The sequence below is a fragment of the Neodiprion pinetum genome, chromosome 5 (assembly GCF_021155775.2).
Source record: "Neodiprion pinetum isolate iyNeoPine1 chromosome 5, iyNeoPine1.2, whole genome shotgun sequence".
Taxonomy (NCBI): Eukaryota; Metazoa; Arthropoda; class Insecta; order Hymenoptera; family Diprionidae; genus Neodiprion; species Neodiprion pinetum.
This window is the reverse complement of record NC_060236.1, coordinates 35,749,047-35,775,670: the sequence shown is the minus strand read 5'-3', so window position 1 is coordinate 35,775,670 and position 26,624 is coordinate 35,749,047. Positions and strand designations below refer to the sequence as shown.

At 38.2% G+C, this 26,624-nt stretch overlaps 1 protein-coding gene across 5 annotated transcripts; it reads left to right on the top strand.

Moving 5' to 3' along the window:
• Positions 1-223: 223 nt before the first annotated feature.
• Positions 224-25,582, top strand: LOC124219611 (monocarboxylate transporter 9). Of its 5 annotated transcripts, none has more exons than XM_046627412.2 (11): positions 224-380; positions 13,667-13,964; positions 14,572-14,715; positions 15,589-15,794; positions 15,904-16,132; positions 16,687-17,156; positions 17,272-17,500; positions 17,780-17,955; positions 18,926-19,148; positions 19,356-19,603; positions 19,763-25,582. In XM_046627412.2, the coding sequence occupies exons 1-11, from the start codon at positions 285-287 to the stop codon at positions 19,910-19,912; spliced, it is 2,469 nt and encodes an 822-aa protein (XP_046483368.1). In that variant the 5' UTR covers positions 224-284; the 3' UTR covers positions 19,913-25,582. The 5 variants fall into 5 exon arrangements, with proteins under 5 accessions (XP_046483368.1, XP_046483371.1, XP_046483369.1 ...); XM_046627415.2 differs by lacking the exon at positions 224-380 and adding an exon at positions 5,206-5,402; XM_046627413.2 differs by lacking the exon at positions 224-380 and adding an exon at positions 11,758-12,547.
• Positions 25,583-26,624: the final 1,042 nt, after the last annotated feature.

Genomic DNA, 26,624 nt, shown 5'->3' with positions numbered 1-26,624 from the left:
CATTTTAACTCCAGGAGGTACGATTATTGATCTCAGGGCGCCGTCGCACTGGCTCCACATATCCGAGTGGCTATCAGCTGTTACCCGGAGGAAGTGCGAAACGCAAAACGCCGCGGGAGTCGTTCGGCCAGTGTAGGTAGCGCGAGTAGTCGCTAGTCGGGGGCTAGTCGGGGGCTGCCCAGGGACTGGTCGGGGGGCTGGCCGGGGACTAGTTGGGGGGCTAGCCTGGTGCAGAGGGGGGTTCCTAAGCCCTCTTCGCCCTCTAATTTGCTCTCTTCGTTGCGATGGGACCGGCAAATAGCCGCGAAGAACAATCTGAGGATATTATCGTCGACGACGACGGCCTACAAATTTCATCTAATCGGGGTAACTCTGTTGCGGTGAGTCTGATTTCTGCGCATTGTACCTTAATGTTGCGATTCACATTACGCCGGATGCCCAATGTTCCTCTACAAAATATGTACGGTTACGTGCACCGTTTACACTTTTATGGTTTATATAAGATTAGTGATCGGTTTCGGGCTTGTGCCGGGCTCTGATTATAACGAACAGTGTACTAGCATTGCAATAATCGATTGCTTCAGTCTATTGCAGCTAGAAGGTGCATATTTCGTACGTAAGCAAGTGAGTTATTTTTCTGTTATTAGAGAATAATTTGTACACCTCTTTCTACTAAAGTATTGAATTTCTTGAATTGAACAATCGAGCTACTCATTTACGCTAAACCCATGTATTTACCTCAAACCTGACTAGCTCAGATAGTTTTACTATAGATTTTAATATTTCTAACGGTTACTTGAAAATCTCGTAGCAATGATTTCAACTGTAACTATTTCACGAACATAGATAGGATGATGAGATCAATGTTTATAGTAATTGTAGGTGTCACCCATCATTTCCGGAGATATATTATATATTAGTCATTCGTTTGATATTTCTATGTGTTTTAGTTTCATGATTTCGAAGCGAAAATTTTGACGAACTCTTGACTGTAAAATTTCATACGAATAAATATCTAACGCCAAACTGCGAACATAAACTGAAGTCCTGCGTGACTTAATTTTTATATTCAGTTAGAATTATCGACGGTTTTTATTGTTCGACATCAAAGTTAAATTTTCAAACTCTCAGCTGTATATATTGTAAGAAAGACATTACATGCAACTTACATCAATCGGATAGATCGTTATTTCTTACTGAATACATGGGGCTTGACTGTAACGAAGCCGCTTCACCCTACGTGGTGAAAATAATTTCTACAACAATCTACAATAGATTGCAGGTCGTTAAAAATTGTAGGAAATATTTGAAAATCATCGAAAATCTAGTATATTGTGCAGAGAGTTACGAATTTCTACGACAAGTTAAAAAAATCTACAATTTTCTTTGAAAGATAATTACAATATCCGATACGGAAAAAATAGATCTTTTTTCGTAGTAACTCGTGGAATTTTGTAAAAAACTACCAGTTTCTACAAATAATTATAAAGACATACAATTTCCCATAATAGATAATTACAATTTCGGACCCAGTCAACATAAATTTCTTTTCTCGTAGTAATTTTAAAATTTCGTTGAAAAGTACAAATTTTTATGAACTTCATGAATTCTCATAAAAGAATACGAATTTCTACGAAAAATTGTGATGATCGACAATTTTAGAATTTGATTTAGATGGACAATATTTCGAATATATACGAGAAAGTATGAAATATTATTTTTGAACCATCGAGGGATGTCGCATCTCTCTCACGAGGGAAACTTAATGCACTCAAGTAAGCTGTCGGAACATGACAATTCTACTCCGCGATGAATGTCGGTCAAAATATGTCTATCTGGGAACAAACTTGTGGGAAATATTCTCAGTACAAGAATGGGCAATCATTTTTCTGCATTTCAGTAATGCATCACATTACTTATTCATGGGTTGATTATAGTTCTGTATATATTTTTTTAACTTAGTGATTATGAATATAACGAGTAGGAAAAAGCCATACTCACATCTCACTTTGGATCCGGAAATTCTTTTCACTTGTTGTACTTACAATTAGCTATGTTTGTTTCGCTAACAGCAACCAGGTAATAATTATTATTTTGCAGAAGAACTTGTAAAATTCGGTGAGATGTCTGAGCTGCTTACGGATAGTGCATTTAGATGGCGCATACCTATCTGTATTAGTTATGACCATTTCGGAAGTAGATAAAGAGTTTTGGCACGTATTCATATTTTACATTGGTTTGGTACGATCAGTCAGCAGGAGCGAGCGAGCGGTCAGCATGATCTCCCATGCAGCTCTACTGAAAACGTTCGTGTGGTAGATTATAAAATGTGTTGAAAGAATTTTTGTTTTATTATATGATTTATCGTGTAAATTCGATCAAATATGTGGCGGACCTCCACCAGCAAGCCGGCGAAAAATCTTTCGCAATATTTCCTTTTCTCCATTTCTGTCTTTTTACAACTATTGCCCTTTAAAGTTAACTTTCGCGTGTCCAGGCCTCGCCGCGCTAGCCGAGAGCCAAGGGTTTGACCGCGTCGGGAATTTCCCTACATGTGGCATTTATGGCGCGACGCCACCCTTGGCCTCGACTCGGGGGCGAGCCTGCACTTTTTCCTCATCTGTAACCAGTCTTCGCCGTGCTCTTTGCGCATACGCATCTAATAGTTAGCTTCGTCTTTTTCCCTGCTTTCGCATTTCTATTATACCATCCAATTCTTGTAACACGATTTCTCTCATAATAAACAGTTTGTTAATACCAAGAGTGAATACCATATCACTATCAACCACAATCTCTGGCGTCATCCGTTTACTAACCTCCCGACAGCGCCACAAAATATATAAGAAATGACATAATAAATTACGAAAGCATGAATCATTGGACGTACTAAATTAAAATTCATATAGTTCATTACATACTTGATTGTATGATTTCTAATCCAGCATATCTGACGAATCATGCTTTGGTAATTTGTTATGAGATTTCTTACATATTTTATCGAATTCATCAAACAAATCACGTTATAAATATATTAAACGCTGAATTGGTTAAAAACATTATGTGATTGGGCACATAAACATTTCCATTACAGGGCAGACTATATGTATACTTGTACCCAGAATATCAATTCCGTGCTTTTCTGCAGCTACGACTAGTGGGGGAAGTTAATCTTTCCAAAGAAGGCCAACGGTTGGGTTTTGAAACTAATCTTGCTTACGGGTTTGATACTTAGAAAGTGTCGTCTCATTTCCCATTGCAGCGGACAGAATTAGTATGTACTGCGATTACACGATTCTTTGTGTAGATTTTAATGTCTGATAGCTGCAGCTCACCGACGGTAACAGAGGCAAACAGATCCCGGTATTTCCTTTTCCCCTCCACGACGGCTCCGCATTTCGTCATACTTGTCCATCGCACGAGCACTGGCTCTTCTGATCTTTTTCTCCCGATTGCGTGTGAAAGAGATCGAGAGAGAGAGAGAGAGAGGGAGAGAGAGAGAGAAATTTTGTAGGTGGTATATGCATCTACATTGTTTTTCAAGTGATGATTAATGATACGAGAAAACTTTGTACCGATGGTACTTCAGCATATACATAAATATGTGTGTGTCATCGTACGTACATTCATAGGTATACATATGATATCCACAATACTTGCAAGCTACACACAATGCGGTCATTCACAATAAATTATTTCTCTTTATTCCTTTTCAACATTGATAAATGATACTTTTGTTTCTCAATTTGTAGTTTCCTCTCCTCTTATCGAAAACTCAAAAACGGAAAATCTAAAGTTACCGGCGCATAAGATTTATTTTCACGTTATTATCTGGTATTCCAGAATGCGCCACTTTTGGCATAATTTTATACCTACACAGATGTTCGGAATTTGAAAACACTTGACAATTGAACCCTGGTGCAACCTGTCTGAGTATGCAGAAAAATTGAATAGTGACCCACTCAACGGCTCACAAAATTCAAACGATTGAAAATAACGCATAATCACTTCAACGACGATTCGGGCATTTTTTAAATGATTTCATTGCCCTAGTGACATATATTGACTCGAATAAGTTTTTACTGGACTTGACTGGACGTTCAAGAGTTTTTTTTATCTGATTGTGAATGATACAATGGTGTCGATCATGCGGCTCACGAGCGCACATCTATATTATATACGGAATAAGTGAAGAGCGGGTAGGGAACCGATTATCAAATATGTGTACTGTAATACAAATATACAGGACACAGTCCCCGCGACTTGTACAAAATCTGGGAAAGACTATCTCTATAACTTTGAATCGTGTCGTTTTCCGCACTATTGAGCCAGTTTCGAAACGAACTTAAAACTTGAAACCCTATCCGGACATTAACCTGCTTATATGAATCACGAAAACTTAAAGGAAAATGTTTATCTGAATATTTCGAAAAACAATTTCGCAAACTCTGTGTCAAATAACAATGATTTTATGTACCATTTAAAAGTTGAACTCGTATTTGCATTAACTTATTCGACAGATTTTGCTAAAGATTATTTATTTAACTCATTATTACAAGCACTTCTGGACACGGTGTTTTTTTGGATATGTATGAACCATATAATATGAGATAATGCAGCAATGCCGAAAAATCTGAAGAATTAGTGGCGGCAATCGGGATCATGCGGTCATGTGACCTGTTACAAAAAATGTCAAGCTTTTTCGTACGTCAGTTTATGGCTGAGCTAAAGATATACTTGCAAAAATTTCACGGATTTATGAGAGCGCCATAATAATACTGGTGAGCTTAAAAATCTAATGATATTATGTATAATACAATATGCCTACGTGTACATATCTGTATGATACTAACATATCACAGCGACAGAGAGTAATCCAAAGCGATTACAAGGCCAAATAGTGTGCCCGGCATTCGGAAAAACTATTCATATGCATAATATTGATTGTATTATACGTATTGTGTGTATATATAACGAATATATACGTATATTATAGAAGCAAGGGGATCACATTAGGCAAATTGTCCGTACACTGGCCGACAAAGACACTGCGATCAGCGAGCGCAGCTGTTATAAATGTTTGTGGGCCTTGTGGGTGGATGCAGGATGAGTGTCTGCACTTCGCTATCGTAATTACATGTGACTCTCCACGTACGGCTGTAGAGATATTGCGCGTACACGCACGATCGGCAGAGTTGCGGAGTATCGCGGCACACGCGCGCGGTGTCTTTCCGCACCGTGGCTCAGTCCTTTGGTGATCTTCATTCTTCCCTGATCTTTTAACATTGTCAGTTGCAAAACTCTTATTTCGAGATACAATCAATCCAACCTGCGTTATATAGTCGGTGGGAACCTCGCGAACTCAGTCAAGCGTATAAATAGCTCCAATGACACCCAAAAACAAGGTACTACGCCATTATTTTATTCTTTTATTATTATTTTTATTAAATTTTCACGGCTTCGCGGATCTATTTATATACAAATTCATTCTTTCCTATTCATACAATATTCATTCCCATCACTGCAATGTTTTTTGAGGACTATATATGTATGTAGGTATGTTTGTACTCAATACACACTTCACCTTGACAATTGTCTGAAAATCTTTTCAAAAGTACTTCATACATGTATGCAGCGGATAAGTTTCATCTAAAGCACGTTCAGGCTGCTGCCGAAAAAAGTTGAAAATTATAATTATTGAACTACCTCGATCAATGCAGTATCTAATACATGTGTATATCTACCCATATTATACATTTAGGTATCTATACATCGCCGCGATTTGTGTATATACAGCGATGCGCGAGGTTCTTCGAGCAGACTCATTGTAAAGCCTATGTTTACTACTGTAGAGCGGTTACTTGTGAAATTTCCCATTCATGCATATTGGAATAAGTTCTTAATAGTTTTATTATCCAGTCAAATAATGTCTTGAATAAAAATTCAACAGTATTGCAAAATCTAAAAGTTTAACGTTTGTCTCCGAGCTAACCCCGACTTGACTACAATTCGTATTCGTATCAACCATACCGAACATTGGGGCTGGTCCAGCTATACTGTTCAAAAGCATTGTAGAAGGTATATATGTTTGTTGAACAAGCAATTAACAGTAACGAAATTGCCATATAATTTATACGCGCCAACTTAGACGGGCACAGCTAGAAAAAATGACGCTTCGTCAAACCAGCTTAATTGAAAAAAAAGGGTTTCGAGGAAATGGATTCGCGATGATTATGTCAAATACTATATGACTGACTCGCAATACTTACTAGAGGCACTGTACACGATAGCTGACAGTTCGTTATCCTGAAATGCGTAGTGAATATCGGAACAAATCCTACTAAACCTACAGATAATCTTATGCCATTACATGGTATTGCTCGAAAACAACACGGCGTTTAGTCTTTCAGTGCAAGAGCACCTACAAGCAAATCATTATCTTGGTACTAACGATGAGCTGTTAACCTCTGGGACTATAGAGCTGTCTAGATCATACATAGGAACATTGTTAGCGAATGAAAAAATGCTGGGTACTGCCTGACAGGTAAAGAATAGTAGAAACTGCACTATCCTGATTAAAGGAAATAATTCAAACCGACCGATTTTTTTCTATCGATTTTAATCGAATTTCTGGTTGAAATATTTCATATTGTACATCTGTTAGAATTAACCCATTGAATTGACCAATTTTTATCAGATTCTATTCTTCATTGTATAGAAACATTAGAATGCGATTAGATCCTATTTGATCCGATAAAAATTAAGATCACATTGAGAATCATTGCTTTCTACTTATTTTCTAACGGCAGCGAAAGCTAGACACATGGATTTGCCGATTGACCCAATTAAATCCGATTCAATGTTGATCGATTTTTATCGGCTTCTATAATTTTTTATCGGATTTCTTAAACTAGGGCATATATGCTTGAGCCACTGTCAAGTCTGTTCACTGTAACAAAATTGTAGGGCTAAAAATCTTTTGATTCACATTGATCTTTCCTTCTCCCATGCGAAACGCTGACCTTGTCGAAATGGATTCGTATGGACCTTGTTCCCATCAACAATAATCCTGTAAATGGGAACACTTGATTTAGAGGCGTTGGCATATTTGAAGTGTAAAAAATACCCACGTTGGTTATTCAACATTTCGAGTGTGATTGATGATCACACGTTCAGCGTTCAGTGCGATCACTGATCAGACCTGTTGTTATCAGGATCCAAGATCTTTGATATAGACTAGGTATATTTTTATCGCTCAAGTGTTTAGACCACTTCTTATCAGTGTTGGTATGTTGATATCTGGTAGGCATAGAGTAAAAGATGATTCGCGATAGCGTCAATTCTCTGGTTGCAGCCACTATAACGTATTGTGCTCTAAGCATCCACGGATCATGCAATGGACATTGCACTTGTACTAAGCTTTGTCATTTCCTTGCTATGTTTATCTTATTGTCGTGGCAGGCTTTTATGTATCCTAAATCAGTAACTGCGTACAACCGTTAATGCTCGGCTATTGAGTAAAGAAAATATTGATATTCCATCACGTATCATACGTACGCATTAACTAAACAGCTGTGGTAATCAACAATGAAATGCTTTGCGTTATTTTCATAGGAAATTCTTCGCGGATGTAGCCAATGTAGCAGTCTCGTGATGGTGATTATAGTCGGGAAAAAGAGGGGAGGGGGTCATCACAGAAATGGATCTATCATAGGATGTACTGCCATATACCTACGTGTACTGTATCATACATACAAGTGTACCGCGAAATTTGATGAGAAGCAGACGGTGTGGCTTTGTGTCGTTCAGTTGGTATAATTGCTGCAGCCTGGCCATTATAGAATTAATTTGTCGAGCATTGCGTCATTGCATATGATATTGAAACTGCACGAAATATCTGAATATGACTCTACTACAATTTCTATCCCATCCACGAATATGCAGTTCACACGTATTCTTTATACTGCTCTTACTACGACGGGTTAGTGAAAACAATGCATGCATGTGTAATCGGTAGCTTAGACTCAGTATAATCTCATTTTTCTGCAGGGGTCTTATTTTCTACTAATATTTCCGCTTATAAGGCTGGCCTACATCTTTTGTTTAATTGAATCTGCCTCCTGATGATTGATTCGAACCAAGCGTATTGCTGATCTATTCGCCGGAGATTGCATGAGTTGTAGCATAAAGACAGAGGCCCACATCATGAACTTTCTCACCGGCTTTAAATGACATTACAATCAATTAGGGAGTACCTTTAACCGAATGACGTTCTGTACAATATCACCCAACAGCCTATACAGTAGAACCTCGATTATCCGAACTCCCGCTATCCGAACGTATACTTGCTTTATCCGAACGTTCTATTGTCCGAACCATGGCGCGATTTTTTTTTTTTTTTTTACAATGAAGATGCCTTTTTTTGTTTGATTTTCGTTCGAAATGCTGCTTGTCCGATGTTTTCGACGTTCGCTCAACAGAAGTACTCTCAAACGAAAGAAAAAACGAACTTCGTTATGCTCGAAGGCAAATTAATTTCGCAAGGGGTCATTAAGAATTGCTACAAAGATACGTATCGTTGATAAAAGTTGTAATTCACACGGAAGAAAACTTGGCTGAATAATTTATAAAAATTCGCTATTAGAGATAAATACAATGGCATCGTCGTGTTCCATGCAAGACTTCTGATTCTTGTTTTTTTTTCTTCTGTTCAATAATAATTTATCCAAGCGACTTTGTCGTTAAAAAGTGAATACTACGAATATTACCCGAAAGCGTTACAAACGTATGAAAAAGTATATATTTTAGATTGGTTGAAGAAAAAATAAAATAAACATGATTCCGAGATAATTTGTTGTACATCCGTAACATCAATTTCTTTTTGAACGAATAAAAAGTTTTCACGGAAGCTTTTTTTTTGTGACCTTTGCGATAAGTTTCAAAACAAAATAAAAAATGCGAAATTATGTATATAATTGAAATACGCAAGCATCACGTTAAATCGCTCAGAATATCTGCCCGTTTTTCTTATTTTTCCCATATGCAGTATGTAAGACCGCTATCTACGACAACGCATTTCTATTATCCGAACTTTCGTTAATCCGAACTAGGCCCGGTCCCGACGGATTCGGATAATCGAGGCTCTATTGTACTTTTCCCAAGCACGTGCAATGACTAGTACTGTGCAATTAATCGGTAGCTTCGATTAATCGTTTTTCCAATCAGTCGATTAATCGATTAATCGCACAGCACCAGTAATGACTGCTATTGAACACTGCCAACAACCGTTGTAGTCTGTTCCTGCATTCGTGCGCATTGGTGTCGCTAATCTACACGAACCATGCCAACGGAACAGCACACTCGCTACCACGAAGTGTTTAGGCCCGTACTTGCTACTGCTTTACGCAGATTTAAGAAATGGCTTGAATGATAACAGAAACTGTATCGAGCATCAGACAAATAAAATTAGAGGCACATCCATTCATAACATTTTTTATTAATTGATATGTAAGATCGAAACGGTATACTATCAGGGCAGCCTCGAGTAAACTTCAGGCATTACTATTGTTGCCTTCGAGATTTAGTTTTAAAACGCTGCGCCCTCTGTCCACGATTCCACAATTTTATCCACCAGTTGACGGTTTTTGTGCGGTTTTCCTAGCTTATTGTTGGACTAGGAAACACGTGAATTCGGACAGAGTTCTTGGAACTGGACACGGCATTATTGCAGACTACACAATAGACTTACTTAGAGCATATACCGTACATACATGCTCTGAGTAGACTACAAACTAGTGCTGCCATCGTTCGGGGGAAAGTTAGAGATGGATCAACAAACTAAAGATTACAACCCAAAGAATCCAATGGGTTTCTGTACACCGAGTTAGTGAGTCCACGGTCTTACATACAGGTCTGGAAACTCCATTGGAGGGGTTAGGTCGCTTATTGCAACTATTTTTACGTTCATTAGTCGCCACTAGGTTCGTTGCGATCTTATCAACAGCGCAGGCGAGGCCAGAGGGGTCCAGACCACAGACTGTGGTCCAACAGAGACATCACTAGTCGGCCATACTTCTAACACGATACGTATTCGCTCACTCAAGCTCACTCATCGTATTTATTGAGGTTATTGTTATCCTGGTAACTAAACCGCAGCGACAACTGGTGGTGCCGCTAGAATCGAAATTTGCCCTCGCTAAGGGACGCGAATAATCGTGGCTCCCAGCATAGGAGTTTCCAGACCTGTATGTAAGATCGTGGTCCAGGAATGCAAGTCTTCTACAGTTACCGACTATATTCAATATACATATACCTATGTATAACATTCGTATAACGCGAGCATGGCTGAGTAGATGCCTTGCAGGCGAAAATATTGGAGCGTTATTGCCGCGGTGCTATCTCGTCGACTAATAGAGTTCAATTATCTTGCGCGTGCGCAGTTGGGTGCTCAGCTTGCTAATAACGTTTTTCACCGAGTGCACTCATTTGCACTAACGATGAGTGCGATTTTCTTAGGACTTTGCTTCTGATATTTGTTTAAAGTGACGAAAAGCCAGCGAACACGCCATAATTTTAACATAGAGTGCTTTTTATTTGCCAGCTTTCAGAAACGAAAGTTTTGAAAGCAGCTGTCGATTAGCTGATTTTTAATTATTGATCAATCATATAAGACTTCCAGTTCTTTGGTTTTCAAAAGTTGGCAAATAAAACACCCATTGTTTAGATTGTCTGTCTCACTTCATCACTTCTGGTATTTTCACCTGCGCCTTGTATCTGCAGACGTGAATTTAATTTTGATTACAGTTTTTTCAGTTGTGACATTACGTCACAAAATGTGATGTCATATTGACAATAAATTCGCATCCCAAAAAATTGGATTTTCAATGCTAATTATTAGAGTGTCTCAATTATATAAAAGCCTAATATTTTCAGCAGGATATTGATAATTTCAAATTACCCGAAAATCCTTGCGAAGGGTGTGTCCGCGGCGACCGAACCGAATAGACAAACTGACTAGACGTAATCACTATACATCTCCACAGTGTCTTCAACCAGGTATTTATGCTCCTAGAGATACGATCGCATTCGTTCACTTTTGCACAGATACTGTTGCGATTGGTTGGTCCATTCTGTAAATCCAGACGCGGCCCTACGCGTAGCTTAGTGTAGTAGGATTGAGTAGCCATACCTATTAAAGTAAACCAGCATTATGGGAGTTTGTCTGTCAAAAGAAATCCACTAGATCAGCAATTCGGTATGTGATGTAGTGCCGACCACTGAAAGTGCCGACACAGCAGATACCATACCCACATTGATGTTTTGCCCTTTTCTATTGATGTATTAGAAAGAGACGGTGAATTTATTGTTATCGACTAAACACCACAGCGTCGTCGCCGCTCTTGTATGTATGTATGTACGTACGTACTTGGGGAATTATATGAATCACCGACGAACACTCAACCTACTTCTCTTCCTGAAGCTACGGGGAAATATTGTGCAGGCTTTTTTTAGTAGGATATGGTTACTCGATGGTTGTAGCTTTGTTACTCCAAGCTACGGCTAGCATTTATTCAGGAAGTAAATCTTTCACTCTCTCTCTCCTTGTCTCTCATCCACTCTCCCTCAATATGATCGAATGGTAATTCTTAACGATTGTCGCGCCTATGGCAGTGGCAGTTTTCCGTACGACTATATGGTTGGCGTTGCTGCAGGCCAGATATGTAAACTCGCGAATTGCGAACCTCGGTTGAGAAAAGAAGGGCATGTCGAACAGTAGCAGTCGACTGGCACCATTTGGAACAATAACAAGGACGATAAGAGTGGTGCGTCAAGCGGTTATAAATTCGATTCTAAAAAAAGGAACCTAACGCCCGTCAGCTCAAGTGATGAGATTGGATATCGTTTGAGAACTTGTAATTTATCCTAGCCTGCCATTATTCCCAAACTATTTTGAAATATATTCGCAGAGCGTGTCCAGGAGTTCTTAGAATATGTAGGACGTAATGTCGGTTAATGGAACGTGGGAACGGTGTAATATGATCTGTATGTAATGAAAGAAAAGGGGTCTCCGGACGATATATACCTATGATTTTCGTGTTCTAATTTTAAGTTGTAGAACCTTGCTGCCAAATATCTGCATAAGTATAGTAGTCCTGTATTCGAGGAGTGACGAGTGACTCGTCATGGTTCTCACCACAAAGGGGAAATACACAGTGTTGCGTTTTATTCTTATCAGCTGAGCGCGGAAGGTATAAATCGCGAGTGGAGTGATGTGGTTCTCATAGAATTGAATTCGGATGCGAGGATGCTGATCGTGAGCGTAATCTTATAACAGTGTTCGACTTGTGAACGAGAAATAAACTTAGCTAACACAAGCAAATACGTACGCGGTGAATAACGCGGCAAAATAAGGATATACTGTCAGGATAGCAAAATAACTGTATGACATTTGAAAGTAGATAAACTTCGACAAGTGACAATGTCGCGAGTTTCCTTAAATAAAACCCAGTTTGGCCAATATGGTTCTCGTCGCGTACGAAAAATAAGCACGGTGAGTATTTTCCTGTACGTTGATCCATATACCAATCTACACAATGATACGTACGGATGCGTAACCTGCATCGGTATCGTGCCATTATACGTGCTAGATACACCCGAACATGATGTGCAATGACAACAATTCGCACACTGTTGAATCGAGAAGCTGGAATTTTCAAACCGACATCCATACGCACAAAAGCCAGAACAGAATGGCATTCGATCATACGCTGTGCATAGTGTGTAGTTATACACATACCTAAAAATACGTATTCTAAACACGCGAGCATACACACGCACACATACACACGAAAGCCTAACCTGGGTATGCTACGGTTGAGCAATCGTGTTAAAATATTTTGAAACACCCATCGGACCGCAAATTTGTGTGCACTTTATTTTAGTAGAACACACTGTATAAGAAGGCGTTGAAAGGCGCAAAGGTGTGTCCTTTGGCGATAGCGGTTCGTCACACTCCCATGCGAACCACGTGACCATCCTTGACAGTAGCCATGCTTAATTAAAACATGTTTGTCACAAGCTCGTTGATCGTCGCCACAAATAATCTTGCGTCACTAACGATTCATTAAGGTCAATCAAATTCATTTAAGAACTATTCGCAAAACAACGGGTGAATTTTGTCTTTGTTACAATTTACATATCTTTCGCGTTCGTTATGTCGCGACTATACGATTAATGTCGTAATATCACCTTAAGTTTGCCGCATGTTTTATTTTAATTCTCGTTCTTGTTATAATTGTCATTATACGTGTCTATACCATAATACTGCGTGAATTTCCTTCAACACTCATTGTAACTTCCCTTTATTTCTCATGAACTGACAATAATTTGTGTCATGTAACAGAGTATGCTCATGGTTGTGACTGCAACCTTGTTCCTGTATTTTTGCAATAATTGTACTTAGATCAATGCTGGGTGTTTAGCATTTCAAAATCGAATCCAAGGCAAACCAGGCAATTAATTCAGAGAAATTCTCAGGCCAGGTTGTTGATTGTTAACCTTGTCAGATTATCCGCCACATTTTATGTTAAACATTTGTCACCGATCACCGCAAGTTTACACTTATACCTATAGCTGAACCTTAATTTTTTTTTTCTTTTTGTTTTTTCAGACGGAGAGTGAATATTCGGTCGAGGAACAGTCCCGATTGACAGGAGCAGATGGAGGAGTCGATGAAGTTTCCCCTGAAGACGAGGGCTCCTTGTGCGAATATCATGACATCCCACCCCCGCCGGATGGCGGCTATGGGTGGGTTGTTGTATTTGCCTCGTTCATGTGCAACATGATTGTGGATGGCATTGCTTATACCTTCGGAGTGTTTTTGAATGAATTTGTCAACTATTATGGAGAAGGCAAAGGCAGGACGGCATGGGTAGGGTCTTTACTCTCTGGCATATACCTCAGCGCAGGTAACCCATCCATTCCGCAGATTTTTAAGGGCATGGTTTAACCTCGTCCGCTCAACACCTTGAATGAAAAAATTATGAGCACGAGGTATCGTCATGCCAAAATTACAAATTCAAAATTTTTTACCATGCGGTTAGCAAGAACGATGATATTCATTTCTAGACAGGCTGCTCTGCGAGAAAGATAAGGCTTAGAATAGCTTGACACAAAGTTTGAAAAATTACTGCGTGTCGTACAAAAATATTCTAGAATTCTGAGATAAGATGACGAAACTGTATATATCACATGGCTTCAACAATTAAATGAATTTTCGCCAGCCAGAGCAGTGATTGCCATGCACTGACAGCTTTTCGTTAATGATCTTCCAGAATTCAGAGATTAGTTGTAAAAAATCATTGAGCTCAAAAACAACCAAATATCTGATATGATACTTGGCATAGTCGGTATGTCTGTATATTTCTAATCTGCAAATACAGTCCGAACTTATCTCTCTTTTCCCTTCCAAATTTGAGTTGGCGTGTCGGTGATCCATGCCCTTACCTGTTTCTTGACAACTAACTGGGATTGTATCCCACAGCTTATCTTTGACGCATCTTCCCATTATTCCAGGTCCAGTCGTCAGTGCCTTAACGAACAAGTATGGCTGCAGAGCTGTATGCATGGCTGGAAGCGTTTTCGGAGCGGCTGCATTTGCTCTGTCGACACTTTCATCTTCTGTTAATATGTTGATGCTAACGTATGGCGTATTAGGAGGTGAGGTATAAGTTTTGACATTGTAAAACCTTACATCAATATGTCCCACAACCCCTTCGAATCTCCTCAAAACCACTAATCATTAGTGACCCTGTGTGATCTCCTATCGTCCCAGAAAATCCAATCCGTGGATTTTTAAACATGCTAGCTTCCGAAGACAAAAATGGCAGAACTTTAGAATGGCTAGCCATTGAAAATTCGAGAATTTCGTATGAGATATCTTTATTGCCACGTGTCTCGGACATGCAAAACAATATTGCATAAAAAGAGCTGGCGCAAAGCTTAGTGTTTAAAAATGTTGTCAACCATCTGTCCTGGCCTGGGTTGAAAGTTTCGGTCATAACCCTGAAAAACATCGGATGATAATTTTCAAACATGTATCCCTTGCGACTGGCACAAGCAGAATTGCAAAATATCAAATAGCACTTCGTTTCTGACCAATAATAGAGAAAAACGTGATTTTGGGCTATTATGTATATGTATCATGTCATACCACACACATGTAAACCTTGTGGGTGCGAAAAAAAATTAAACTACATCACCATCCCCCATTCCCTGGGCAAAGTTTAAGTACTGATCACTTGTGGATGACAACCAGAACACAATTAGTTGAAAGCGCATTCACCGTGGTTTGTTGTTTACGAAATTGCTCACCTTTCCGAGCATTCATAGCTGCATGCGTTTCAATAATAAAAATAGCAATTGAGACTTTTCCAATGCATTATTACGACCCGAAAGGGCTTACTCTGAAAATGGTATTTCATTTTTTGCAGACTTTTGTACGAGCTTTTCAACGAATGCTCACAGGTTAAAGGCAGTTGTGGGAAAAATCGCACTGTTAATTATCCTTACACTCTTTTTAACGTTGAACAGGTATCGGCTTCGGTCTAATCTACCTACCAGCAGTCGTGTGCGTTGGTTATTACTTTGAAACTAAAAGATCGTTGGCCACAGGGATCGCAGTTTGTGGTTCGGGAGTAGGTACCATAGCTTTTGCCCCTCTAGCAACGATGTTAATTAATGCTTACGGTTGGAAAGGAGCCAATCTGATTTTAGCCGGCCTTATCCTAAATTGCGCGGTGAGTCTTAATTTCCTCAATCTTGCAACTTTATACACTCATGTCTAGTTCAACAGACTTGACTCCCTTTCAAAGTGTTGTCCTGTCATGTAATGCATGCATGTTACAGGTTTTTGGCGCAATGATGAGACCTCTGGAATACCCAAAATTGTCATCTGTTAAGCCGTTGCTGCAGCGAATGGCAGAAGAAAAACGGTTTCAAATGGAGCGTGGCAGTATAGGAGGATCCTACTTCATGGTACAATTACCGGATGGATCAATGGAGAAAAGAATGAAAATGCCCATTAACATTGATCCAGGAGTACACTCCAGTTTCAATCTAGATCAGCTAGTACCAGGTAAATCTTTCATACATGCGTACATCACGTGTGCATAAGGATAAGTATACTGTTTAAATTTTCATCCATTCCTTGCAACACGTGAATGCCCCACTTTACTGGAACACTCACAAATATACCCTCAGTGAAAATGTCCATACTGTCAATAAAGGGTAATGTGGCAAATTTTAACAGCCAATCCAAATTGAGAATCTACCTAGTTTTACTTGGATAGGCAAATCAAGGCAAATGAATTCTATCGTTAGTATCAAATATCGTTAATATCGACTGTGTAATGAGTCGACACTATAACAAATTCTACTCTCTCTATTAGGATACGAGACTTAGATTTGTATTCAACTATATCCAGGACTACAGTGATATTCACCTAACACTACCAAACTCGTTTCAATTCCATAACTTCTAAAAAAAATTCGCTGGATCATATTACACGTTGCTCTTTTATATATTTATTTGTCATACATGTTTGAAACTATAGTTCTAAAAGAAAAATTTTTGAAATATAGGTATATTTACAAAGAGCTCACTACACAGAATTTTTCGGATTTTCGTAGGTACTCCATTGACTCCTGTACCAACCGTGCCAACTTTGCCTACAATTTCGGAGGTAAAAGTACAGGAGCAATCGTCATCCGGTGGAACATCCGCAAGTGGAAGTGTGGACTTGAAAAATGCTATAAACAAGACCAAGAGCCGCAAAGCAATTGACGAAGGAAAAGAATCCAAAGATGTTCCAACCCAGGAAAAACCGGAGAATATTGAGTTCAACAAGGCAAATATTCCCCGTAACGCCTCTCAGCCAGCATTCACCACCCACGTGCAAGGTCTACCAAAAAACGGCTCGGTCCCATTCTTTGATAGAATTCGAAAAACCAGTACTGGGGAGAGATACAAGCCAAGCCTTAGCGCTATCAAGAATTCCCGTACCACGCTCAACTCTAATGGCGATATACGACGGAGTCTACACTTGAGACTATCCGCCAGCAGCATGCTTGGATCACGTAACAATAATGCTGAATGCGATGTGAGTAGTTGCCAACTGAAGTGTAAAAACTTAAACTATAAACATTAGCAGGTGCAAATCAACAAGCTGCAAATGCTCGAAAGCACTTGCCATTGCTATTACCTTTCATTTTCAGGATGGTGAAAGCATCACGTTTACCACGAGCAAATCTAGCATACCTAAGGAAAAGCCAATGATGATTCGACCATTGTCGAGAAGGGATATATTCTACAGTGGTAGTGTACTCAATTTGGCTGAGTGTCAGAGCCAAAAATCTCTTGCAAATTACCGGCAAAGTATCATTTCGTTGCCAAAATCCGTACGTGGAGACGTCCGTGATGCTGACCCGGAGAAGGGACCACAGCGTAAGTGCGAATGGTGTTAAAGAAAAGCAACTGAAATATTTCATCGAACAAAGTTCGATAGCAAAATTAAATGTTCAATAAAAGTTCCCAACTTCTAAGTAAACAGTTTTAGAATTTTAATGATTCATTCGTGTTTGATAAATATACATGGATTAGTCCTTCTATTTCGTCACGATGAACTATGAATCGAATGAGAAGTATGAGCACAAAATATGTATACATATAGAGTCATACGCAACTGTGTTTCGAATTACTATATCACTCTGATTGATATTTCAGAGCCACTTTGTCCTTGCCTAGTCCTGCCTGAGTCTTTTACCGAAGCTCTTGCTACAATGATGGACATGTCTCTACTCAAGGATCCGGTATTTCTGTTGATCGGTATCAGCAATGTGTTCGGCATGGCTGGACTTTACGTGCCGTTCGTTTATCTTGTGGATGCTGCCAAGTCACATGTAAGTATATTTGGTAATAATGCGAGAAGAAGACAAGTATTGAAATATCATTGCCCCTAAGGATATGGAGTGCCAGATTTGAACCCAATAAAAATATAGAGAAATTTAGATAAAAGTCGATTGAATCTAGTTGGGGTTTTGTCGTCCTTTGAAGGAAGGTTTATTGCAAACGCGTATGTGACACGTAATGGCATAATGATGAAATTTTCATACAACCCAAATTTATTCGGAATTTTCAACACAGTGCAAATTCATTGATTTATTATTACAAAATCCTGTGTCGAATATGACTAATTTAAAACTTCAAAAAAAGCAATTGAAGCTGTAGTGGAAATGGCCAAATTGTGCAAATGTCTTGACAGAAGGCATTAGAAAATTTGTATGATTTCTATAAAATATAGTTGACTTTTGTTATCACGGAATAGCAGAGCTTGCTGCAATGGGAGAGGAGATTTGAATGCTGCTGTCAGATTTCATAATCTGATGATTGAGACATGACTCCTATAGCCACGTCTTCGATAGTACTCGACAAGATTAGGCCATTCAATGACAATTTCAATTCCGAATAACGTGGATTTTGATACAGGGTTACAGAATACAAATAAATAAAATCAGACACGAAACTGAATGAATTCAATGATTGTAAATACTTGAGGCTTGATTTTTTGCCTATACTTCCTCAGGAATTTCTTAGGAAGATAGTAAGAGTCCATAACATAACGTAATTCTCGCCATATTTCACCTATTAGACTAAGCCTTTCATGTAGGCACTTCCGTGTCTTGAATTTGTGCTTTGATGATGAGCCTCAGAGTACTATGCGTATATCATAGTAAGATGAAAAACTATTGTAAGTTGCAGAGAAGTCACGATTTTGGCCTAAACCCTAATTTCAACTATTGGTAATAGGTAATATTACCCGCATATATAAATGTCTAATAGTACTGGAATCGCTTCTAAAATATCTTACAGGGAGTTGATGCAAGTTTAGCACCATTGCTGTTGTCAATTATCGGAATCACGAATACAGTGGGACGTGTGGCTTGTGGCTACATCGCAGACTTTCCGCAAGTTGATTCATTGTTAATGAATAACATTTGCCTTGTTGTTTCGAGTATTGCGGTTGGAGCTACACCTTTTTGTACCTCATTTGCTGCTTACATAGTGATGAGTATCTTTTTCGGACTTGCTATATGTGAGTATGATTTATGTACAGAATGTATAAGCATATAGTACATGTATATAAGTATAATAGAGAGATATGTAGAATACGGCCCACTAATACTATGTGATTGAGGGCAGTTATGTTTGTTTCCGTTTGTTTGTGGTCTATTTCTTTGAATCGTAATCCAAAACGACCAAAACGATGTCTATGAGGTATAGATGATGCATATGCTTTCAGCTGGATACATTTCGCTGACCTCAATTATTCTGGTGGATCTACTCGGCTTGGACAAACTTACAAATGCATTCGGCCTTCTAATCCTATTCAGAGGTGCCGCTGCTATCGTTGGATCTCCGCTTGCTGGTGCCATATACGATGCGACGGAAAACTATAACATTTCATTTTATATGGCAGGATTCTTCTTTTTTATTAGTGCAGCAACCAGCTTCATGGCACCAGCTATGAAGAGATGTACTACGCCTCAGGTAAAGGATAATTAGATTACTCCAAAATGCTTTGGCATAGCATCGATTCTGAATAATACTTTGATTACTTAATTCAAATGAAAGTGGCATATTAGTTACAGTAAAATAGTCAGCAAGTATATTCTTTAACCTTTTGATTACTCGACAATGCATCTACAGGCCCAACCCGTCATAATGGATACATTAACGCCTATTGACGAAGATATTGAAGAGGAAAATGAAGATGATATCCCAGAGATCGTTGAGACGGCTGCGTCGCCTCAAGAACCCCAAGAAAAGGAAATCAAACAGATTGAATCTGTTTTATAATAATTGCCGAAAGCCTTTGTGTGCTTTATTTCTTCGACGAGCGTCCCAGATTGATGGTCAATGCAAGGCGAATAAGCTGTTAAAGAAATTTCACAATGAATTTGAAACTCGATTTTTATAGTCACTTAAACGTTGAAGTAAAACGTTGTGCTTAATTGGACCTGCAAGCTGAAAGAAGTGTACGTTAACGGACATGATGCGAGCAATGTTGCAAATGTTACCGGGATTGCGTTCAGTTTACGACCTTCTATCAATTCCTATGTCAACAAACGGGTTCACACTTGTAGAGCTTGTACGGCAATTATTATTTATTTTATACTGTGATCGAGATAATCGAGAAATATATAAAATATTAACTTAGTAAAAAATTCTGTGAGAAACAGGTTGAAAGAGTGAAGATTAAATGGTTGAGTGAGAGAGTGAGTGCGAGAATCGACAAAGAGACGAGGGAGTACGATATGGCGAGGGCGCGGCAAACTGAAACAAATACATTTTCATGCTCGAATGTACCCGGTTTCTTGAGAGTATGAATCTCAAAAAAGAAGAGGAGGTAGAAAGTGTGCGCAGGAGAAAAAGAGAGAGAGAGAGAGAGAGAGAGAGAGAGAGAGAGAGAGAGAGAGAGAGAGAGAGAGAGAGAGAGAGAGAGAGAGAGAGAGAGAGAGAGAGAGAGAGAGAGTAGATTAGAGTAGAGTAAAACTTAAGCATAACCCGCTCGTACGGAATATGATGATAAAGCGGGGATCGGCTGTCAACTTCAGATTTTGGGGTAAATGTTTGCACGTTCTTAAGGGTACTGGTCATCCTCCCTTTTCAGTAGTGTTGAGAAAATAGTGGGTTTCGCGTATTCTCAAATTACATTCGCAAATTTTTTAAGACCAATTACTGCTACCAAAATACAGCAAAATCTCGATTATCCAAACCCCCTATCATCCGAAGCACGATCAACTTTATTCGAATGATGTCTTGAAATTTTAGAACGTATGCAACTACCCTATTAGTAAAAAAACATCGGAGAAAGTCTGTTTATAGCGCTACGTTAAAATTACCCATATTTTAATTAACTTCAGGTGTAATCAGAGTCATAACGATGCGATGTGTGTTACAGTTAGACGTTCAGTTTGTTAAAGTAACAAAAAAGAAATACATGTGTAATGTTTCTAATATTCTTTATCATATTGTAGCATCGTTACATTTGACATTACTGTTCCATTATTCGAACTTTCGCTAATCCGAACTAGGCTCGGTCCGAATTGATTTGGACAATCGAGGTTCTACTGTAAATTCATTCGGTCAACATAGGTGATTTGGAATAAATTTATCTCACAATAAATAGCTTTGTGCTCCAAAAGCACTGGATATCACGTACGCCGGTCAAGGGCAGGAGTAGGAAGAGGACGAAGTCTCTTACTTCGAAATATGCGGGTGGCTGAAATATTAATGGCAATGATTTATAATTGCAGCGGCAATGGTTGATTTTAAACACGGCGTGCGAAGTTGTACAGGATCGTGCCACTCATCCTTTCCACGTACAATCCACATTAAGTACTGCAATTATTTTTTGATAGTTCAGAAAAGTGTAAATTGCTTTTGCGTACAGAAAATTGGTAGCCACGATGCTCTATGTTCAGCCTTACCGTTGGAGTAAAATGTCAGTTTTTCTTACAATTAGTATTATCTAACAATAAGTCTACGCAACACTTATGCGAAAATGTCGCAGTTAGCGCAATTCTACGTGTAATGCCAAGCAAAAATATGTGAAAATTTTTTTGTTTCGTGCGAACATATGGCCGGAAAATATATTCCTCTAATAAGTGGTAATTGAATCACAGGAATACATTTCTTGGCATTGTTATGGCGCTAAACAAATCCTTATGGGTACTTTCAATCGGCATTCCATGTAGAACCGCGCTGACTGCGGCATTTTCGCATCGGTGATGCTTTACGGAATATGTGTAAGGGGAAATCGAGCTCAACTCAACTACCCTCCAGATCTCAACACCTTCCGTTTTTCTTCTCTTATGAGATTTCTTTATACCACGTGATTTTCGTATTGCCGTTCCAGAAGTTTTTGCAGTCAATGTTGGTAATTCCTGAAATTGAAGGATTTTTCAACAAGGATATCCCGGAGTTGAAAAGTCGTATCAACAAAAACAACGTGATCATTTGATTGGTATTGAATCTAACTTTTGGAGAAAGAAAGATTGAAAATTTTTGAAGCACTTTTTCGTTGCCAAAAATTGAATTAAGAAAGATCTATATATCGACAATTTGGGCACATAAAAAAAAAGAAAAAAATTCTCACAATATGCTTTGCAGAAAGTTAAAAATTTTAAAAGCTTACCGAAGATTGTATCTTTAATGGTTAAGAAGTTACTCATATTTTACAGAGTAAAAAAAGTTATTTTTCTTCATTGAGAATTTCAGAACACGAATCGTCTCTTATATATTTTTTAATCGATACTGTACGACTTTTCGACTGGCGAGTGGATTCAATTCCAATTCATTGACAATAGGACCATGCAACGAGGGAAATGAGACTTCACGTAATCATGTAGTAATACGCAGTATGCATCATTTTCTTTGTTGTTCAGACTGCGAACCGTTACAGGATCTATTATGTCGAGATTTTTTTTTTAAATTACGTACTGAGGTTCTATGGAAAATTACACTGTCCTGCAACTACCGATAAAATTTACATCGGAATTTCGATTAACAAGTTGGTTAGTGAAGAAAATCTACCTTCCGGGCGACAACCACGACGGTGCAAGTCGCAAACGAGTATGGCGGAGTTATCGTGGCTGGAAATAATAATAAGGCATATAATACGTAAACTGCCTCCCTAGTCCCTAGACTATAGTTTTCTAACGGAGCCCTGCTATGGTTGAGTGAACTCGTTGTACTTTCATTGCTGTTTGTGATATTTTATTTTCTATTATTTTAACTACAGAGGCAATTTGTTCATTGAACACATAGCGTCTTGTTTGGGATTGTACACTTTGCTTTAAGCTATTTAAAAAAATTCTTGATTATGATTTTTTTCATGAAAACCCCGAAGAATGTAATTATGGGTTGAAAGTGTAGGCTCCTTGCTTTTTTTTTATGAAACCGGCACTTCAGTAAACGCAGGTAGTCTTTCCTGTACCTAGGCAGGAGAAGCTGAACTAGTCTTTGAACTACTAGAAGTATATTGATATTCTTGGAATCAGAGGCCGAAGTTGAACAAGATAAATATTGTATGAACATTCAATTGAAATGTTTAGTCAACGCTAACTTTCTGAATATGAATATAAATGATGAATAATCAGTATTATGCATTTTTGAATGGCTTTAGAAGCTACGGGATTTAGCAGTGTCTTTTATTTCTGCTGGGAGTAGAATGTCTTTGTAATGTGTGGAAACGAATCAACCTACTCATCTACGAGTGGTCAACCAAATGATGTCAGTTGAGCAAGTACCACGTTGTCGTACATTTGGATTGCTTGCTTGTAGGAGAGTAAAGTGTTTCGATTCCACATAAACTCCTTGTATAGACGTCTCACATAAATTTGCACACAGTTTTCAATGTTCGTAAGTGTTTAGCGCACTTAAAAAAATATATGCACATTTCGCGACCAATTGTTTTGCGCCTCTCCCCTTTGTAAATAAGGTTGATTTTTCGATGAGAATTGAAAGTGACCTACATTAAACAAAATCTGTACACCCACTCTGTACAAGTCAGGACAAGTCAGTTACGACTCTGTACCATGTGATGCAATAGTTTTGCAAGCAATAATGTCATGCAACTATATTTGGGAATATATTATTAACAATTTGCCTTACCGTGTAGTTTTAATGTCGTTATTGACGTGAAAAATATAAATTGAAATGAGGGATATTCTTTTGACGGCTTTTTTTTTGTCTCTATTGCCCGGTGTGAGAGGGTGTTTAATATTTTTGTAGGGTGCGTGTTTTTTTGCTAAGAAAAGTATGAAAATTCACGTCGCATATGAATATCAGTTCTACTTCCTCTTCGGCCGCGAGTTAACGTTGAAAAAAGATATCAGAATTCTACTCCTGCAGCGAGATCTTTGAATGAACAGTGTGCAATGTTTCATGGTGTATAATTTTTCAAATAGCAAATCGCAACAGATCACCATGTGATGTATGTACAGTACAATATGCTATGTGTACATACATAGATACATTTGTACATACCTACAGTACCATCTACGGATAATTGTGCGTCTAACTTACTATCTGGTAATGCTACGATTTCTAATCACTTTACGGCACAATCTGATAGCTTCAAGCGCACAGGCTATTGCCTACCTTTTATATGACACGTTTACCATGAGCAGAGTCAAGTTAACACAGCCACTTTTCTGATTTATTTATGTTATTCACTGTTTTCTGCTTCAAATTTATCAAGTGCAAGAGTCAGCGGATGATGGATAATTGAAGGGCAGGCGAGTTTCTGTTGGCCACGATGACTACGTTTTTTCTATTATAAATTTCATTCTCTTCATAATTCGTGACACCACACCACGTTTGTATTTGAAAAGAGAACCGATGAAAAGGGCTTGCCCACTGAGTCGAACTGTCCTGTGTGATGGTTAATTTTCTATCCTGGAAAGGGGGAAATTTGTGGAAATTTAATTTGCGTAATACGTTGAATTCTTGGAGAGTTTTTAAACGCTGTACACCCGGCGCTTAGCTGCTTAGTTATCTGACAACGAGGCCCATTATTTCATTCGAAGCTTTTATATGCCCGATGCGACGAAAGGGGATAATTGTACGAGTCTGTAAATTAAAGAAACACTTGTGCGCCCTTTTTCCGAAATGTATAGCGAATGGCGGCAAAAATTGTTTCTAATACCAGTTAGGCTCACAGTCAAAATAGGTAAAACAATACGTTCATAAATTAGGAATTGCAATCGTAAGTTGAGACGACAATATTAATCGTTATGTTAGCTTTATGCGTTTTGATACGTTCTAGGTGCTCTAACATAAGCTAGAAAAATTAAGCATTTTTTTTCACATAAGACTAAATTTTGTACTATCCTCTCTTACCTCACTTGGTAGAAAGAAATCATTTTCGAAACAGTTCTCAGCCATTTTTAAAAATCATTGGTGCAACGCCACAGTTAATGAATTGGAAAGTTTAAAATACCTACACACAGTGTAGTAAAATGTATCCTAGCGAGAATCAGTGATATATATATATATATATAAAACTTATATATCAGTGTAGTGAATTGTAAAGTCATAAAAAAATCAGCGCCTATGAAAACAGAAAGTCTATCGGGTTACGGAAGAACTATCCACACACGTATAGGTAGTACAATTTGAGTTTTATTTCAGTTTGCTTATTGTTTAGCTCAGTCCATTTTTTTTTTTAATTTGAATATACATATATATATATATATATGTGTGTGTGCAAAATTATTTGGTGGACTTTCGGACACGCTTCGAGTCTGAAATACAACACGGTGTGAACGAAACTATTGCCAATTAAGAAATGTAAAGCCAGGCTCACAGTACTTATTTAAACATTTTACATGTATTTATGTTATGTCTACCGTGGGTAGACTGTTATCTTTAATGTGAAAGTGATTGTATATCATTTCGTTTCGTACCTGCGGTCCTGTTTGCTTATTAATTTGAAAAAAAAATAAAAATTAATTAAATTTCGCCCAGGGGAAATTTTAATACTTTGCCATAAGTTGTAATTTTAGAGATTTAATACTTTAATTTTTATCTGAAATCAATAATGAAATATGGACTACACAAACGAAGTATTTACTCAGGGTGGCCACTGGTCACGGAATTCTGGAAAACCTGGAAATGTCATGGAATTCTGAAATTCTGGAATAGTCAGGGATATGTCAGGGGTTTTTGTGGAAAGTCAGGGAATCGTTTACTATTTTCTTCTTCATACGAATACGTCCCACTATGTTTTAAAGCTTTAGATAAATTAAATCTAATACAAATTTTTTTACCATTGCGGAAAGGATCTCTTCAATCTTTGAATATTCCTTAATATGACCTTACAAACGATTGTGCACGTCGGCTAGATGGGACAGTGTGACCCAAATGAAATGCCTTACTTAAAAAAAAAAAAAATACGTATATTTTTATTAATTTGCTACAGGCAATTTGTGCGAATGGTCAGAGAAAATTACAAAATTTCTTCTGGAAAACTTGGAAATGTTGGGGGATTTCATTATGGAGGTTTAGTGGCCACCCTGTTACTACCAAACACAACGTAGTAATACTAAATTAGACCCCTCGATAGAGAATTTTTGGATTAGCAAGTTTCAATAAACCCTGCAATCTGTTTAGTGAATTTATTATACCTATATACGTTGGACATTCTAACTCAAGCAGATATATACCTTTTCTACACGTATGGGTTACCGATTTTAACGGTACTTCAGAGTTGGTTTATAGCTAATCAACAAGAGTTTCTACAGACTTATATATAGTAGGATCCAATTTCAAGTGGTTCGGAAGATATTTAACTGGGAGGAAACGAAGAAAAACAAAGTGATCACATTCCCCAAAGCGAGTCGTTACAGCTAGCATCCCCCTTATACTTATAAATTGTAATGTATGTAGGTTATTGATGATCAAATTCTCATCTCAATTATAGTTCATAACGAAGGAAGAAAGGGTTAATTATGCACACACTTGTAAAGCAGTTGTCAGCTGTCCGAGGCGATTGTTGCAATTA

Coding starts and splice junctions, on each gene's coding strand:
- LOC124219611 (XM_046627412.2), top strand. CDS start 285: ATGGGACCGGCAAATAGCCGCGAAGAACAATCTGAGGATATTATCGTC. Junction 13,965..14,571: donor TGGCATATACCTCAGCGCAG/GTAACCCATCCA, acceptor CCATTATTCCAG/GTCCAGTCGTCAGTGCCTTA. Junction 14,716..15,588: donor AACGTATGGCGTATTAGGAG/GTGAGGTATAAG, acceptor AACGTTGAACAG/GTATCGGCTTCGGTCTAATC.